General features: G+C 37.1%; 1 protein-coding gene across 3 annotated transcripts in view; it reads left to right on the top strand.

The window, feature by feature from the left end:
* LOC132519917 (recombining binding protein suppressor of hairless) overlaps window positions 1–19095 on the top strand; it is a 229851-nt gene extending 210756 nt beyond the window's left edge. For all 3 annotated transcript variants that reach the window (XM_060148405.1, XM_060148404.1, XM_060148407.1), the window contains 8 exons: window positions 896–1061; window positions 5287–5461; window positions 9300–9437; window positions 9593–9705; window positions 15716–15856; window positions 16921–17076; window positions 17462–17565; window positions 17726–19095. In XM_060148405.1, coding sequence (XP_060004388.1) covers window positions 896–1061; window positions 5287–5461; window positions 9300–9437; window positions 9593–9705; window positions 15716–15856; window positions 16921–17076; window positions 17462–17565; window positions 17726–18041 — 1309 coding nt within the window. In that variant the 3' untranslated portion in view covers window positions 18042–19095. The remainder of the gene's footprint in view (window positions 1–895; window positions 1062–5286; window positions 5462–9299; window positions 9438–9592; window positions 9706–15715; window positions 15857–16920; window positions 17077–17461; window positions 17566–17725) is intronic.
* Window positions 19096–19786: the final 691 nt, after the last annotated feature.

The raw sequence follows: 19786 nt of genomic DNA, 5'->3' as shown, positions 1-19786 counted from the left end.
TGGATTCTTAACCACTGCGCCACTAGGGAAGTCCCGACATAAATGTTTTAAAGTATGTGTAAGTCAGTGTGTGATTGAGCAAAGGAATTACACCCTACACAAGGACTGGATTGATGGTCTGAACTATGTAAAATGTGGGGCCTGCCTGAGCTGGGATTTGAAGTAGATATTTTGTAATTACTAAGAGAAGATTATAAGGAAATTATTCTAGGTGGGAAGAATTTGTGAGGATGGGTTTTTGGCAACTAGCGAAACAAATCTCTTGGTTGTCTGTGAGTTGAAAGGATACAGTATATTTTTCTTTCAGTCATCCACATACAGCAGGTGTTCAGGATGTAAGATATATAGTAATCCAATGATTCATTTTGCTTTCAATTCTTTTACTTAGTTGTATTAGTATTTCGAAATTTTCTACTTTGGGCATTGCTCTAATTCTGTTTTCCAGGTTAATTACCAAATGAAGTTAAGAGTAATATCCATACCAAGAATGTCATTAATTAATGATACATCATTTTGAGTAGACGTTAATCAGTAACTGCAGATTCTGTGATGGTATACCATGTTTTGTATATGTTAGAGTACTTTGGATTTGTTGAACTGCAGTAGTTCAAAACTCTGAGCTATGTGAAAAGAGACGTTCCCCGCTCTAAAAAATATCTAGGCTAAGTGAATGCATAACATCAATATAGATGAACCTTACCTGAACAAATGGAAGTGGAAGTCTTGATTTCTGTGCTGTGGATATGATTATTTGCATTACAAAAGACTTCACCAAAATGTTTCATTAGGAGCTAACTTTGTGCAGTTCAGCATGATTTTGTATTCATGTGTTTAAGAAAAGGAAATGCTTTCTTGAATGTAATTGCATTGTGTTTTTTCCCCCTCATTGTTTCAGGTTCTTTTGCCCTCCTCCTTGTGTATATCTTATGGGCAGTGGATGGAAGAAAAAAAAAGAACAAATGGAACGCGATGGTTGTTCTGAACAAGAGTCTCAACCGTGTGCATTTATTGGAATAGGAAATAGTGACCAAGAAATGCAGCAGCTGAACTTGGAAGGAAAGGTAAAGAGAACCATGGTACCAGAATGCAATTTTCTTACTTGTTTTTGTAGTGGTGATTTTTTTTTTCCTTTTATGGCTATTGGTAGCACTCTTTTGAATATATAAATCAGAACCAGAAATAAACTTCTCAAGTAGCTGTGGTTTAGTCGTGATTGATGGAGCTTGAGCTGTTGACATCTAAAGGTGGCACACAATAAGCTTCCTCAGCTTGCTAGCAGTTTTAGCAGGCTGTGAATCAGATTTCTGTTGGGTGCCAGTATAGGAGGCTAATTGCTCATCCATCTGACAGGGGCATGATAGTCAAACAACAATGAAAATACATAGTTCAATAATGTTTTATTCTACTCATTTAATCTTAGTCTTACACTAGAAACAAAGTATTATGGGTTATAAACATCATAAATGTTTTACTTAGCTTCAGTGTAGAACAGAAATATGCTGTGTAGACAGGAACAGCCATGATTACCTTTACTCAAACTTTTAGGTATTTTCTTTGATTACTTTACTAGGGAATAAAATTTATGAGTTAGTTTTACTAATTGTATTTTATCGATTTAGAAAGCAGTTATTTCAGTCTGTACCTTTAGTTTTCAAAAGTAGTTCTTCAGTGACTTAGCATTAGTTATTACTTTGTTTTCTCTTGATATTAAAATTTGAAAAATGGTTATTTCTGATTTCAGTGACTACATGAATGTCTTTTAAAGTACTGCATAAATAGGTGTTTTCTCATTCAGTAAGTCTTTGTTGAATGTCTTAGTGTTTGCTGTATTGTAGCCGACACTAAGAATGGGAGTTTGGAGGGCAAGGTTGAGGGTGGTGAGCTAGTGGATTTGTACTCTCATTCAATTTTAGTCATTTTACAGATAATGAGCACTGAGAATAAGGAGCCTTCAACCTCCTTCAAATTTGAGTATGTTTATGTCATTTGTATCTTTATATTTTTATCATTAAGGCTTGTCAACTATGTATTTTAAATTAGGTTTGGGATAAAACTTACTACAGTAAAGGTTGTTTCATCTTAAAATAGAGCAGTGTAAAATATTTCTGAATTATGACCCTTGAGCCAAGGTAAAAGATATATTTAAGTAGTGGGTTGAACAAATAGGCCTTAGTCATGTCTCATCTATTTTTCTGTTATATAGAAAGTCTTAGTGATATGTCTCTAAGCTGTATATCTAGACATTTGGAACTGTGAATGGTAATTAGATCAGATAGGTAGTAAGAAGCCAGGGATTCTAGCTACCATTGTATATAATTGTGTCAATTGAACGTCATTGCTTGCTTTAACACTTCCAGCTTCCAGCAATTTTAAGCGAGGTAATAACAAACAAACAGCACCGCCACTTGCTTTTCTCAGCATAATGGCTTAGTACATCTTTCTTCAACTTCTGCCATTATATCCTTTCCCCAAGCCCTAGAAATTTGCAGAAGAGAATACCTGAGAGCTTGAGCATTAAATAGTGCTTAAAACACCTACTTACAGGGTAGTACAGTGTCTGTATGCCAAAATTATGTGTTAATATTTAGTTATAATGAAAAATGCTATTAGAGAAGTCTATAGAGAATAAGACTGGTTGAGAGTCAGCAGAAGTCATTCCAGGCAGAAAGAACAGCATAATCATATGCTTGGATCATCAAGGTACAGGAACAAGGTAAGTTTGGGTCCAGGCAGGCAAAGATGGACCAAGCAGTGGATAGATGCTGAGCTTCAGAAAGAGGCACTTTGGTCCTATCTCACTTAACCTCCATTCATTTAAGGTAATGTTATTTTCTTTCAACAGCCTGTTCATTGAATGGTACAATTAGTCATTATTGAAAAAGGAGGGATTTTATTTTGCATTTTTGGGTATTTGTCCTTATTTTAATCTTCATTACAACAAAGTTCTAGTATATGCAGCCCTTATGGTCATGACATTTAACTATATGTTGGTAATATTTTGGATCTGATGTTTTTAATTTGTTAACTATTCATTTCCTCAGTTTTTGTCTTACATAGTTGGAACTAGGTAAGCTATGCAACATGAATTACTTCCCTAATTAGCACACTTGTATTTTTATTTTAAAGAATTACATCCCCTACACCTATGTTGCTAGTATTGTTTTGTTTATATAATTCAAATTCTACAATTCAGATATTTCTATAAACTTTTGTAGCATTATATTTGGTATTTTTTATTTCAGGGCAGATTTTTTTTCTTTCCTGAAGATCTTGTCTTCAGAAAGATGTTTTTTAAGTTAAACTCTTCATTGTTTATAGACAGATTTATTATATGCCATTTTCTGTTTTAGAATTTTATTAGCTAATTTAGCCTTTTGGTATGATGAAGCAAATGTAACTTCAGTTTTTATTTACTTAGCGTCTTAAAGCTGTAATACTCTTTCTGAATCAGTGACTTGTCCTTTTTTTTTTTTTCTTGTGAAATTTGAGTAGTTTGTGGTCAGTAGCTTTGTAGCTTTTAAAAAATAATAAATTGTATCTGAGATAGCTTTATTAGAATTTTTTTGTGGATTCAAACTACTCACTTTTGTAATTAGGGGTATATTTCCTTTCCTTCCAAGGAGATATATGTATGTTTGCTTTTTCCAAACAAAATAAAGCCCTTTGAGTGTCTGTGTTATGACCCAATTTTCTCTGCTCTTTTTTCCTTTCCTGTTTGCCAGTCTACCTTACCATTTATGCTAGATTTCAGTATTTTCTCTTTTCTGATATAGATCATATCCCCTAATGTTAACACTCAAATTAAGTGATCTCATCATTTTTAAGTTTTGCCATTAGAATTTAATTGCTTTCATATAGGTACACATTTTATTTTTGTTACATGGGAGTACTCTTCTTTAGTGTATCAATACCTATCTTCCTAGACTTTGTGTTACGTTGTAGAATAATTCCATAGTGCAGGCTTTATTTGACTTTCAGAGCTTTTTAAAGTACGGCAGGGCCATGGTTCAGCATCCCTGAACACTTAGAGATCCTGGAGTGAAAGGAGCTGAGTGAGTGCAAAGGCTGTTGTTTTAATTTTTCTTATTACTATTATGAGCTTTATCTTAACTTTGCCTTGTGCAGAACAAAGCCTCTCAAAGCTTTTCTCTCCCTTTTGAATTTATAAAAACTTAATTGAGTAAAATATTCAAGACGGCACCTAAATTTTCTTATATAACTTTGCTGTTGAGAAATGCAATAAAGTATGGCATGATTTTTGTTCTGGTACTAAAATTGGCTGTGAGTAATATTTTAAAGATTAAACACCTAGAGCCCATTAGTTATTTTCTAAATGAGTGGCATTTGCACTACTTTCTAAAAGGAACACACAGCAGAGGTAGTCAAGAAACTTGTTTAGCCTAATTTTAAAGTAGAGCAATGATTTTAAAATATATATATATATATTTCAGAATTTTAAATACTTAAGCTGTACTTGAGCATTATTTACCCAATCTGGAAAAATAGATCAATAATTTAGCCTCTTCCCTCATTCACAGGGATCAAGGGAATAGGAAAGATTTTAGAATTGTCATATGTAATTGAAATAGTAGCATTTCAAAGTATCTTTGTTGTTTTGCAAGTGCTATAATTCTTTAATACTATCCTTTCAGTTACCAGAATTTAATTTCTGATAAACTGACATAGTACTTTGCTGCGTTTGTTTTCTCTAGTACCTTTAAATTCAGTTCTTTTGGTGATGCAATAGGAATTATCCCATTGGGCAAAGTGTTAGCTATTTCAAAAAATATTGTTTTCCTCAGACTCATGGGTGGTTACTCTAGTGTTCGGCTATATAAGAAAAAACGTTGTATGCACTATTTTGAGAAGGATCAGTGCTAAAATCTTTTACATAATTTAATTGAGTTCTGATAGCCTTCTTTATATCTTATTTGCAGAAAGACAGTCATGGAATTTTTTAACTGTAAAATTTTATTTTAAAAAATTACTGCTATAACATTGGTAATTCTGTGAAATAGATGTAGAGCTGTATAAAACAAGAAAAGACTATTTTTTAAAAGCCTTTTTGAGAGGGGAAAACAACACAGTGTTAGGATTTCGTAGACTTGATAAGGAAGACTTTGTACTTTGTTTTCAGAGATCAGTACTTTTCACAGTTGGTTTTATCAGCGCTTCTGTGGAGTTACTGCCTTTAAGTCTGATCAAACTTAGACGTGGCCATACTGAGTTGTAGGTACATAGCTGACAGGGTTTTGGTGCTATTAAAACTTGCCTTTTCTTTCACAGAACTATTGCACGGCCAAAACATTGTATATATCTGATTCAGACAAGAGAAAGCACTTCATGCTCTCTGTAAAGATGTTCTATGGCAATAGTGATGACATTGGTGTGTTCCTCAGCAAGCGGATAAAAGTCATCTCCAAACCTTCCAAAAAGAAGCAGTCATTGAAAAATGCTGACTGTATGTATACTTGTTTTCTTTTTTGTCCTCAACTCCCAACATGAACTAATAAGACAAATTCAGCTATTTTTTAAATTAAAAATTGCTTTTCAGTAGCCAGTTCCTTTTTTTCAAATATTTTTGTGGTCTTCACTTTATCTGAAAAAGTCATATTCAGTTATTACTGCTGCTTTATTGTCTTTTTCTTTAATTAAAAATGGGCAATACCTGGGGTAGGGAAGTGGTTTTTAAACAGAATTGGTTCATCACTGCCACCCAGAGTCATTTGGAGAAATGGGAGTTTCCTTTTGCTGTCACAGTGACTGGAGGGAGTAATGTTAGCATTAGGGTGTCTAAATGTCCTGCAGTGCCCAAGAAGGTTCCCATTCCATAAAGAATTGATTCACTTAGAATATCAAAAGCACCCCTTTGAGAAACACTGTTATATCAAATGGGCTTTGGAAGGCTGTCCTGAGAACCTGAACAAAAATTTTGATGTAGTTGCACTGGCAGAGACTGCTGCCTCATCAGCACATTTTTAGACTATAGCAGATAAATGCTGTTTGAATTTTACACTTCAACCTCTGTACCCAGTTTTCTTTATTTTAACTTTTTATTATGAAAACTTTCAAACTTACATAAAAGGGAGAAAGTAGTATAAGGTGACCACCTGGCCTCAACAGGTTTTACCAATTCTGTTCTATCATCTCTATCACCACCACCCCCTCCTTCCTCCTCCAACTGCTGGAATTTTTTAATGTACATCTCAGACATCCTATCCTTTCAACCATTTCTGCAGTAGTGACTCTCTAACTGATAATATTCTTTTAAACATCATTATACCCAACAACGGTTGATGGTAGTTCGTTAATGCCATCTAATGGCTAGTCCGTGTGCAGATTTATCACATTGTCTCAGAAATATCTTTTTACAGTTGTGTTGTTGTTTTTAACAGTTGGCTTGTTCAAACTTGGATCCAAACAAGGTTCATACATTTTAATCTGTAATGGTTTCTTCTCTTTCCACCAGCCTGTTTTTCCTTCTGTGTTATTTATTTGTTGAAACTGGGTCATTTTTCCTGTGGAATTTCCATATTCTGGATCTGGCTGATTACGTGTTCCTCTGTCTCTCATATTTTCTACAAACTGTTGGTTAAACTTTTATTTTAGAATTAGCTGCTCCTATGTATGTTCATTTCTATCAGATCAGAAGTCATGTAATATCTGGTTATCCCACTTCTTGTTATGTTAAGATTGGTTATAGTAATTTGAGTTGTTGTTAGTCTAATCCACTAGTTATAAAGTTCCTCAGCGACCTTTAACCTAATGATTTCAGTAGCCCTTCATGATGGCTGCTTAAATCTAGTATTTCATTAAGGGCTGCAAAATGATGATTTTTCTAATTCTTTTATTCTTAACTTTTGCATTTGTTAGCTGTTTGCTTTAAGTATAGTCTATGGAGAAAAGCCAGGATAGGTTCTTATTTACTAATTTGCAGAATAACAATAGTATTCTTTGAAGGTGACCAGTGAGGTTTTAGGATTTTGGTTTATTTGCTTGTTTTTATTTTGTTTTGTTTTATTATGAACTTAATGGGATTTTATGTAGTGGATGGTTTTTAGTCTGCTTGGTCATTATTATCATCATCATTTACTTTATATTATGGAAATTTTCTAACATACTAAAGTAGACAGTTGCATTAATGACATGAAACCTCTTGTGTTCATCCTCTAACTTGGAGCAGTGATCTTAACTTCAAGCCAGTCTTGATTTATCGTCATCTGTAACCCTACCCCCCACACACACTTTCCTCTGCCCTCATTTTAGTTTGATGCAAATCCAAGACACTATATCATCTGTAAATATTTCTGTGTATCTCTGAAAGATAGGGTCTCTTGTTTTCTAATATAATTACAATACCATGATCACATAAAAATAAACATAAAACAACTATAAAAAGAAATAGTTTCTTAGTATCATTAAATACCTAGCTAGTGCTCAAATTTAAAATTATCTAAAATGTGGGGGGTTTTTTTTTAGCCCTTTGGTTGAATCAAAATTCAAATAAGATCCACCAGATATTATTCTATATATTGTGTTGACATGTCCTTGAGTTTTTTTTAATCTGTGGATTTTCTCTACATCTCTCTGTTTCTCTCTCTCTTCTTGTAGTTTATTTATTCAAGAGACTGAGTCAGTTGACCATGAGAGATTTCCACATACTGGAATTTGCTAATTATATTTCCTTGGTGTAGTTTAATGTATTTTCTGTAAATTGTAGTGTCAGAGAGAAACAGAGCTGGACACTAAAGATGGTTAGAAACAGATTTTATTCACTACCGTTGCAGTAGGGAAAAGAGATTTCAGTAAAGAACTGAGCTCAACTCCAAATACAACAAGGAGAAGTGGGGATTTATAGCCAAGGAACAGAGTTGAGGGGATCAGTGGATGGAAAGTTACTAAGAGGAGAGAGACATGAAGGGAAGGGGGATTCTTGACAAACTAGCTTACCAGAATTTTTATGAAGACAGGCCTAGATGATCAGATATAAAGGTGGAGGGGAGGAACTTGAACAGATATCAAGGATGGGAGGATGGTTTAGCAGGATTCTTGGCAATAACCGGGCTAGGCAGGTCAATGCCAGGGCCCAAGGAAGAGTCCCGGTGGAAAAAGGGCTCAGAGGAGCCTGTCTAAAGTTTGGTCAAGGAGAGAGTCTTTGTTAGTAAATTTAGAAACTTGATCAGATTTAAGGTGGTTGTTCTTTGGTTCTTTTTTGTTGTTTGTTACTAGAGGGCAAGCCTACTTCACAGCGATGTAGTGTTCTTGCATCAGGAGGTATAATGTCATGTATTTAGGCTGTTTCCAATTCAAATTACAGGATTACCTCTTTAATTTTATATTTCTATTGACTCTAAGTTACTTGATGGCAGAGAACATATTTCATTTTCAGAGTATTTTCTTGCTTACATAGATGTGGTTGCTTTTTCAAGAAATTTCATGCAATGCTATACTGTAAGGTATTTAGAAGGAAGCAAAATCTCTAAAATCACAGTATCCAGAGGCAGTTGCCATCAACTTTGGTAAACATCCTTCCACACCCCTCTCTATGAATGTATTCCATAGAAATAGATGTGAGCACATGGAGACACATGCTGTCACATAAAAATGTATATGTTTACCCAATGGAACCACAGTATAAAGAGTGTGCTTTCCATTCAGTGATATATCAGGGAGATATTTTCTTACCAATGCATTTAAATACACATCATTCAAATAGGTGAATGATATTATAATTTATTTAATCAGTTTCCTACTGTTGGACACTTATTATTTTAAAAGTAACTTCCTTTTTAAAAACAGCACCGCATTAAACATACTGTGTAACTCTCATTTAAAAAAGATTTTTATGGGGCTTCCCTGGTGGCACAGTGGTTGAGAGTCCGCCTGCCGATGCAGGGGACGCGGGTTCGTGCCCCGGTCCGGGAAGATCCCACACGCCGCGGAGCGGCTAGGCCCGTGAGCCATGGCCGCTGAGCCTGCGCATCCGGAGCCTGTGCTCCGTAACGGGAGAGGCTGCAACAGTGAGAGGCCCGAGTACCGCAAAAAAAAAAAAAAAAAGATTTTTATGGACATATTGTATATCTTTAGCTTGACATTATTGATAAAGAGTTACCTTGATTTTTGGGGGTATCATCTGTATTTTCTTAGAGGGTTAAAAGAATTGTTAGCAGAATCCATTAATTATTAAATGATAGTAATGCATAGTCCTCATTCACCGGGTACTGGTCCCTTCTTGCTCTCCACTGTTGCCCCGCCCCCAAACCCCACTCACATAAATAGGAGCTGTGTTTTCTTTGCAGTATGCATTGCCTCAGGAACAAAGGTGGCTCTGTTTAATCGACTTCGATCCCAGACAGTTAGTACCAGATACTTGCATGTAGAAGGAGGTAATTTCCATGCCAGTTCTCAGCAGTGGGGAGCATTTTACATTCATCTCTGTGAGTATAAAAATATGCATTTGATTTTTTTCGTGTGAAATTGTTAAATTCATTTTACTAATAAGACATACAGATACATTAAGTTTTGTCATTTTTATAAGCAGATTAATAAGTTCTAAAAGATGATAATTTGATCTGTTTCCATTGCACTGCAGTGGATGACGATGAATCAGAAGGAGAAGAATTCACAGTCCGCGATGGATACATCCATTATGGACAAACAGTCAAACTTGTGTGTTCAGTTACTGGCATGGCACTCCCAAGATTGGTATGGCCTTAATGACTTCATGACTGTTTCTAATAAATGTTGGTGGCCTTTTCCCTTTTTGGTTGTGTATCTGGATATGTTCAATAGAGGGCACTATAAAGTTACATTAGGATTTATTTTCTTAACTAATGTAGATACATTATTCATTCTTTGTGGTACCTGCTTCATCCCAACACAGGACCAAGTTTTCAAAAGCATAGAATTTCAAATTTCTTTAAAAATACAAGCATAGTTTTTATTATTTTATTCTCCCAAAGGAAGATGGATTTAAAAATTAAATAAAATTGGTGTTTCTTACTCTGGTAGAGAGGCATAGTGTTTGGGGCTTTTTAAAAATGTAAAAAACTGCTTTTCTTAGCAGAATGAAGCAAAAGCCCCTCATATACCCTTTGTCATCTTCCCCCTCCTTTTCTGAAGCAGAACACAATTTAGTTATATTAAAGATGGAGGGGGTTTATGAGTAAGTTTGATTCAAGGTCAGGTTGGGGGAGGGGGTTAAGTGAATGGAAGAACTTTTAGTATTACTTGCCTGAATATGCTTTGTATCTCTTTGATGAAGTATTTCATTGGCTGATATTTTCTGGGACTATTTCAGCAGGAGCTGGGTTGATCTATAACTATCTAAGTAAATGCATCATATTATTGAATTGTTTTATATTTTTCTGTGTCATGGTTGTACAAGGTGATTTTATTTCCCATTTCAACTTCATAAGCCAAAATATGTGAAACATAGTAATATAAATTTACAAAACCTTGAACCTGAGGCAAATTATAAAAAGGGGAAAGGTAGGGAAAGAAGGGTACATAAATTAGAAAGAAAGACACACCAAAAAACAAGCTGAATCAACATTTACTCAGGTTCTTCTCTTTTCATTCATTATGTGTCACTGTATTCCAAGGATAATGTTTATTTGCTTTGGTATTAAATGCTTGTACTATAGAATCACTATTCAGAGGCCTTTGCCTCTGATCAGCAACAGCTTATATATGGGCCACTTAGAAGACAGACTCAAATCTTAAAATAGTGTTTTCACTTAGTTTCATGTAAAGTACCGGTCTGCCTTGCTTGAAGGTCATCTTTTTTTTGTTGTTTTTTAATAAATTTATTTATTTTATTTATTTAGTTTTGGCTGTGTTGGGTCTTCGCTGCTGCACGTGGGCTTTCTCTAGTTGTGGTGAGCGGGAGCTACTCTTTGTTGCAGTGAGCGGGCTTCTCATTGCAGTGGCTTCTCTCGTCGTGGAGCATGGGCTCTAGGCACACGGGCTTCAGTAGTTGCAGCACACGGGCTCAGTAGTTGTGGCTCACGGGCTGTAGAGCACAGGCTCAGTAGTTGTGGTGCATGGGTTTAGTTGCTTTGCGGCATGTGGGATCTTTCTGGACCGTGTCCCCTGCATTGGTAGGCGGATTCTCAACCACTGCGCCACCAGGGAAGCCCCTTGAACATCATCTTTAATTGAATATTTTCAACATGTAAAAGTATGGGGCTCTGATTATAAAAATGCTGCAATAAAAAACCTGATCCAGAGAATGCCTTAGGAAAAGTTGCAGTACCATCGTTAACAATGTACCGGTAAATACCTCTTTCTAGAGGTTGTGTGACTGAGGAATTAGATTCCTCAGAGACATAGCTAGGCTTTATATGGTCTGCACTACTTCAGGCCCTCCTATACCTCCACTTACGTGCAGTTTTCAACAAAGGCACGTTTTTCAGAGGAGGCTTTCATGTGCTTTCAAGAAGGATGACACTGTCTTAATAGCTGAACATTGCGTGCTATGCTTCCTAGAATATTAGTCTTATTGGAGATCTTTGCTTGGAAAACACTCTCCCTCCAAGACCAAGTTTCAATGGGATGAATGTTCTAATGAGAAATCCTGGTTTTTAGGATACTTTAAAAACAGGCATAGTCTATGTAGGTCTAGCCAACTAACAAGAAACACTGGTTAGTATTTATCCCACTTCCTCAAGGCTGTCAGATGCCCCAGAGGTTTGGGACATCTAAAATCTGTTAGGTAAACTAATCAGCGACATGAATTCAGCCTGGGCATTTACCAGGTATAGTCTAGGAATATGAATAAGATATGTTTTCTGTCCTTAAGAGCTGTATCCTGTTTACCTCAGAAATATGGAAAATACTGTACCAGTAACCTACAAAGCCAGCGTAGAAGAGAGAGAGCTGGTTGGAGTAACATCTGGTGTTTTATCAATGTAGAATTCATCACACATAGCTTGTTAGAACATTCATACTATCTGGTTTCTCAGATTTCTTTCCTGTTCTTAATAATTAGAAATGATCACAGCAAGTTTGATACCAAATAGTAGGGGACATATTTGGTTTCTTTATTGGTGAGACTAGGTCATTCAGCAGTGTCTATGTCCAGAGAACTATTATGGGAAATAAAATTGAACCAAATATGGCCCATGTTCTCAATATGCTTATTATTACTAGGTAGTGGAGAAACAGTGGATTACAGAAATGACAGTGTCATAGGCAAATGTTGACTCTTACGTGGTGAAGTCATAGTTGAGTGTGGTAAACTTACAGTAAGCTTTAAACTTACATCATTCAAAATTCACTTATTTCCCTAAAATCCAAACATCATTAAATTTAAATAAACCTTTAAGACTAGCATTGAATGGAAACATTTTGCTTGAGTTTAATTAGTCTCACAGAATATCTTAGAAACTGTAATTGCTAAAAGTGTAGTGTCTCCCTTTAAACTCAAAAATTAGTGGTGATGTGAGTAGAATGACAAATATTCTGACTAATAAACTGCAGAGCTAAAAATATGTAAATATGAAGAATGTTGACTTTAAAAGATTGGGATTTTTAATAGCTGTGGCTTAAGTAAAGAAAAATCATCTTGGAATATGTCCGGTGTGAATCAAGTAATAAAAACCCAATAATATTGCATAATATTAATAGCACTGTTCTGAGCACTTTTACATATATTGATTCATTTAGTCCTCACAATATCTTGTGAGTAGCTACTGTTAAGGGTGTTCATTGTGGAGCAAAGTATTACAGTCCTACATGCATACGTGCATTCTACAAATAGCCCTGAACCCATGGGCCAGGAACTGTCTAGATGCTGGAGATACATTGGTGAACAAGGTAGACTTTCTTTCCTTTTGGAGCTTACATTTTTTTTTAAATTAATTAATTTTATTTTATTATTTATGTTTGGCCACATTGGGTCTTTGTTGCTACGTGTGGGCTTTCTCTAGTTGCGGCGAGCAGGCTTCTCATTGCAGTGGCTTCTCTTGTGGCAGAGCACAGGCTCTAGGCACGTGAGGCACGTGGGCTTCAGTAGTTGTGGCATGCGGGCTCAGTAGTTGTGGCTTGTGGGCTCTAGAGCACAGGCTCAGTAGTTGCACAGGCTTAGTTGCTCCGCGGCATGCGGGATCTTCCCGGACCAGGGTTTGAACCTGTGTCCCCTGCATTGGCAGGCAGATTCTTAACCACTGCACCACCCGGGAAGCCCGGAGCTTACATTTTGGAAGGGATGTCAACGAAAACCAGCTAAAGAAATACCCATATAATGTGTTAAAAGGTTAATGTAAGTGATAAGACATTAAAACAGGATAAAGGGATAGGGAAAAGGGAGTGCTTAGAGTGGTCAGAGAAGTCTTTTTGAAGTGGGGCTATTTGAACAGAGACCAGAATGAAGTTGGAAAAGCAGAAACTGGGTGAGGAGCATTTCAGGCTGACAGAATGAGGGCAAAAAGAACTTAAGACAGGAATGTGTGAGGACTAGCAAGGAAGCCATTGTAGCTAGAGCCAAGTTGGGGTGCGGGGGGGGAAGTGCCAGGACATGATTCTGCAAGGTTAGCCATGGGCAACATCTTGTCAAGTCCCTCTCTCTATCTACACTACGGACTTTCTGTTATCTGTGTAAGATAGGAGGCCACTGGAGGGTTTTGTGTGTGTGTGTGTTTTTTTTTTTGGGCTGCATTGGGTCTTCATTGCTGTGCGCGAGCTTTTCTCTAGTTGTAGCGAGTGGGGGCTACTCTTCATTGTGGTGCACGGGCTTCTCGTTGCGGTGGCTTCTCTTGTTGTGGAGCACGGGCTCTAGGTGCATGGGCTTCAGTAGTTGCGGCATGCAGGCTCAGTAGTTGAGGTACACAGGCCCTAGAGCATGTGGGCTTCAGTAGTTGCAGTGCACGGGCTCAGTAGTTGTGGCTTGTGGGCTGTAGAGCCCAGGCTCAGTAGTTGTGGCACACAGGCTTAGTTGCTTGTGGCATGTGGCATCTTCCTGGGCCAGGGATCAAACCCGTGTCCTCTGCGTTGGCAGGCGGCTTCTTAACCACTGCGCCACCAGGGACATCCCCACTGGAGAGTTTTAAACAGGGAATGATGGCTGGTTTATGTTTGGAAGAATAATTCTAGCTGCTTTGTGGATAAGAGAGCATAGGGACATAGCTGTGGAAACAAAGAGAAAGGTGGTTGGGCTTTTGTCAAAATTCGGGCAAGAAGTTGATGATGGTACCTTAGACTAGGATGGTACTGGAAAGGTGATGAGAGGTGACCGATTTGTTTGAAGGTAGACCTAACAATTTGTTGACAGCTTGGGTATAAGAGAAAGCAAGGAGTCAAGGATGACTCCACGGTTTTAGGATTGAGTGAACGTGGTGTCATTTATTGAGCTATGAGTTGAGGGAGGATCACATTTAGGGAGAAATAAAAAATTCTGTTTTTGATTAAGATTGAGATGCCTATTAATAGACATTTTCAGTGTAACTGTTGAATAGGTAGTTAAATATACACGTCGAGTGCCTGAGAAAGGCTATGGCCGGAAATACAAATTTAGGAGTTGCCAACTTCTAAATAGTAAAGAAGGTATAGAGTATGGATAGAGAAGAGATTTGGGGACTCGGCTGTGGAGACTAAAGGCCGGTTAGAGCAGATGTATCCCCGAAGGAAGAATGTGTGGGTCGGATGCCTCTGAGAAAGCTAATAAGATGAGGACAGAGAAGTGCTTATGGGATTCAACAGTCTTGAAGTCCTTAGTGGCCTCACCAAGAGCAATTTTGAGACAAAAGGCTGGAGAGATTTCAGGAGTTGGGGTGGTGAGGAAGAGGAGTTTTGATGTAAAGGAGAGCAGAGAAACAGGGTGGTGAGAGGGAAGGACAGGGATGTGTAGTCAAGGAAGGGGTTTCTTCTGATTTTAGATGAGAAATAGTTCTAACATGTTTGTATGCTGTTGGGAGTGATTTTCATAGTCCTCAAACACTTAGTGATTACCTTCCATGTGATAAGTAACGTCTAAGGTTTGATAGGATTATCTTTCAGATATCCATATGTGTTTTGTGGAATATTTGGATTATAAGGTCATGGTGTGTAATGGAAAGAGTTCAGGCTGGACAAGCAGCCTGCCTTGGAATCATATTCTGGTCCCTGAGCTACTAACCAAGTGATTTTGAGGAACTTAACCTGACCTCTGAGTCTGTTTCCTAATCTGCAAAATGATAACCTCTTTTAGGTTAAAATTAAAACAACGTATAAGTATGATACTGGACTTAGGTACTGACTAGCACACCCATAGTGGCCTTTAGAGATAATTTCCCCTTTGATGTTGGAATATTTGTCGTTGTATATTATTGGAAAGGTCAGGATTAACATCAGCTGGAAGTTTGCTAGAATGCAGAATATCAGGCCCCGTGTGTGATCTGTGGGATCAGAACAGATGTGTGTTTAACAGGAACCCCAGATGATTTGTATGGACATTAAAGTTTGAAAACCACTGATCTAGAAAACAGGTGCCAGTCTGCCCTGTTTTTTTAGGAGTTCAAGGAAAAAGGTAACATCTCTACATTCTTAACATGCTTGCAATCTAAAAGTATTCTTATACCTAGCTTTATTGTTTGTAAATTCTTTTGTGTATGTAGGTATGTGACAAATACCTGTGATGTATTATTATATAGCAGATTCTTTCTGTGTACTCTTGACAGTGTACGAAATGAAAACTCCGTATGTGATGATCTTTTCTTTTTTAATTGTTGAAATACAGATAATTAGGAAAGTTGATAAGCAGACCGCATTACTGGATGCAGATGATCCTGTGTCACAGCTCCATAAATGTGCATTTTACCTTAAGGATACAGAAAGAATGTACTTGTGCCTTTCTCAAGAAAGAATAATTCAGTTTCAGGTATGTTTTTAAATTACTGGTAAAATCTAAAATGTGCAAACTATTAGGTTAGCAGCATTTAGAAACATGAAACTCTCGCTTAATGTTAATTGTATCCGAATACATGAAGCTGTGTGTTCAGATATTTATCTCAAGTTCAAGGGTCCTTAGCCCACATGTTCCTCGGATATAGCAGTCATCTTACATCAAGGAAGAACTCAAAACTATGAAAATGTTCTAAGAGAAGCAGTTAACGTCTAGTTCTGAGGAACAAAGAGCCCCTCAGATTATCCAAAACTAGATGTTGGGTATTCAGTAAATCACCTGAAATTATGAGCAGACAACATTGTATATGATACATGCCTATTTTGGAGGAGCGTTCATAATTCTCATCAGATTTATATTGGGGTCTTCTAAGATAGTAATGATGACACATTTCAAAAGCTAATTTTTAACTATATTTACTCAGAAGGCTTTCATGAGGACATTTATGACATGAACAGATGACTTAATAGAATAGTTATACTTTCACATGAAACTCATTTCTGAACATCTGGAGACTTTCCAGAGAGATGCACACACAGCCAGTCTCCTCAACCCAGCACTGATGGTCTGGCCTAGGTGTTTCGAGATAGGGGTAGGGGATTGTCAGTCAATATCTCGGTTCCTTCCAGCTGAAAGTACATAAGTTTCTAGCTGTTCTCTGAGCAGGAGGGGGCTCCCATTCTCTCTCTCTCAGGGATCCCTAAAGAGTTTTAAACAGCTATTTACATCACAGATACTGATCTTTTATTAAAGAAATTATACAGGTACTGGTATACTCTTACTTAAATGGTATTCTGAAGGTATTATTAGTTTTTAGTATGTCACTGAAATATTTTGTATTAAAATAAAACCTGCCATATGTGAGGTTTCCATGCTAACATTCTGTTTGTTTAGGGATTGGCGAAGCATCGTGCTTGGGAAGTTTATAAATTTGTACTAAATTCTCTTCATGTTAATGCCAGTCTATGAGTGTTACTTTGTTAAAGTGTCTTATACTGCAGTGTATATAAAACTCAATTTCTAACCAATTTTTTTATAAGGCCACTCCATGCCCAAAAGAACCAAATAAAGAGATGATAAATGATGGCGCTTCCTGGACAATCATTAGTACGGATAAGGCAGAGTATACATTTTACGAGGGGATGGGCCCTGTCCTTGCCCCAGTCACACCGGTGCCTGTTGTAGAAAGTCTTCAGGTGAGACCACTTAGAAGTTGACTTTTAGCTCTTTGCAGCTGATCTCAGCTATGACATGGCATAATTTTATTTCACAATAAATTTGATTTTTCTCCAAATCTTGTGATTTGGAGGTTTTTTTTGGAGGTTTTGTTACACATCATTTGTTGATTTTTTAAAAAAAGAAAATGAGAGGAACATAATTTTATGCAAGAAAATTTAAATGTAAATCAGTTTGTATATTAGCTTGCGATATTTTTAGTTCACTTTGTCTTTATAATCATGTCATTTAAAAGAAGCATTTTATTTATCCATTTTTTTGCACATGATAGTCGAATGAGAAACTGTACTTTAATGAAAAATGAAAAGTTTTCTCAACATTGTTCTGATTTTCTGTGAATTGCAGTTGAATGGCGGTGGGGACGTAGCAATGCTTGAACTTACAGGACAGAATTTCACTCCAAATTTACGAGTGTGGTTTGGGGATGTAGAAGCTGAAACTATGTACAGGTACTTAATATAATTTTTTACATCATCTAGAGTTTTGGATGGGGGTGTGGGTACATGAGACTCTTTCCTGATATTGGTTGTCCTGTATTTAAGCAACCTTGTTTTAAGTTTCAGTTCTAAAATTTTCTGTGCTTTTAAGTGATTTCTATTTCCTCCTCAGATGTGGAGAGAGTATGCTCTGTGTTGTCCCAGACATTTCTGCATTCCGAGAAGGTTGGAGATGGGTCCGGCAGCCAGTCCAGGTTCCAGTAACTTTGGTCCGTAATGATGGAATCATTTATTCCACCAGCCTTACCTTTACCTACACCCCAGAACCGGGGCCACGGCCACATTGCAGCGCGGCAGGAGCAATCCTTCGAGCCAACTCTAGCCAAGTGCCCCCTAATGAGTCAAACACAAACAGCGAGGGGAGTTACACAAATGTCAGCACAAATTCAACCAATGTCACGTCATCTACAGCAACAGTTGTGTCCTAACTACCGTCTTTTTGCTAGGACTTACACTGACTTGAGTGCGGCAAAATGTTGACAAAAAAAGAAAGAAAAAAATGAACAATCTTTTGTGGTTTCTTGGGAAAACTTTTCGTACCCGGTGATACTATTCAAAAACCCCATTACCTGCAAGTGCTGATTTGAAGTGCAGAAGCCACAGTAAAACAAACAAAAAAACATCAAAATGTGCAAACTTTTGGAAATTGATTTTTTTCAACTGTTATTTTTGGTTGGTTGGTTTTTGTTTGGTTTTGTTTAAATGGGCAAGAAATAGAGATGTGGCTGGAGTAAAAGGTAATCAAACTAGAAGACGAAAATCTCACATAGTTTTTATGGACCAAGGAACTTGTACAAGCTTTAGTAAAAGGTACATTTTCACCATACCTTTTTTATATCGCAGTATATATAGTACACCTTTGTTACCAAATAGGTTGTTCTCCTCCCCACCCCCTTGGAGCTTTTGCTCTTAAGTACATTCAGGTTCCAAGCCTGACCATGCTTGTTTAATCTAATTACCATACTCCTCCAGGTCTTTTTGGTCTAAGGCTGGAACTGTTCTTTTTATTTTATTATTTTCTTTAAAAGCTGAAGTCTTATGACTTTTCATGAGTGGAAGGTGTTTTGATTTCAGCAAGTCAAATCTTGTAAAGGCCTGCATATTTCTTTTAAGATTATTTGAAGTCTGTGCAAAAGCTTTAAAAAAAAATGCCTCTGCCTTGCCTGCAATACATGCAACGTACGTTGACTTAGTCTCAATTCTCAGACACCGTTGATAGTTATTTCTGTGTTCCTTTTTTTAAAAAAATGTATATATAGTTGTAATCCAAGAGGTTTTAACATTTACCTGGAATTAAATGTGGCCATTTAGCCATTAATGAGTTAATGGCGTGGAACATGTTGGTTTTTACAGTGTTCCCTTCCCTTTTCCTGTGCAGAAATGTATCTATGCGGTCCAGGATTTGTTCAGGTTTTCCCTCCTCCTAATCTTGTACATAACTTGTATTATGTGTAAGTTAAACATTTTATTTTGAAGCTAGAATATTCCCAGTGATTTCATTCAGCAGGGTGTTTTTCTGCCTTGTTGGCATATGACAAAAAAATATCATCAGAAGTATCTGCTACCAGTTGGTAGATGGTGCCCTTATTGTATAATGAGGAAAATCTCAGCAAAAGCATGTTTTTACTTACTTTCTTTTGTGGGGGGTAGCCTAGGCCAAAATATCATTGTAACCTTGAAACAAGATGCTTTTACTAGGTGACCAACTAAAATAGCTGGAAGACAGTACTTTAGGAACAGATAGCTGTAAGATTATAAAAATGCAAATGTACTTTATCTTTCCATTTCTCTCCCTGCCTTTTTTTGTTTTCTCTTCCCCAGTACTGAGCATCTTCACAAATGTCTCCTACTCAGAAAGCATTTCTTCTCCATTCAGTTAAGATTTGGCTGCATTCAGGGTTGTGTGCTGGCTGTGTGTGCTGGGCTCACCGGTTTCACGTTGGTTTTGTTCCTGCACTTTGGGCACGCCTATCCTCATTGGGCTACGTTTTCTACAGGAACTATGTGTGTGATGTTACAGGACATGGTCTAGTAATACAGTCATCTTTCTTTGAGTAAAAACTACCTCTAGATTGTGGTAAGCTTTTACTGTCCCATAAAACAGGAGCCACAAGTACCTTAAGAATGCAAAACTAACTTCCTGCAGTTTCCATACAGAGATTGTCTTTCTGGT

This window comes from Lagenorhynchus albirostris, chromosome 4 (assembly GCF_949774975.1).
Source record: "Lagenorhynchus albirostris chromosome 4, mLagAlb1.1, whole genome shotgun sequence".
Lineage (NCBI taxonomy): Eukaryota > Metazoa > Chordata > Mammalia > Artiodactyla > Delphinidae > Lagenorhynchus > Lagenorhynchus albirostris.
Note: the sequence above shows the minus strand (reverse complement) of the source record. Positions and strands in the feature narration are given on the sequence as shown.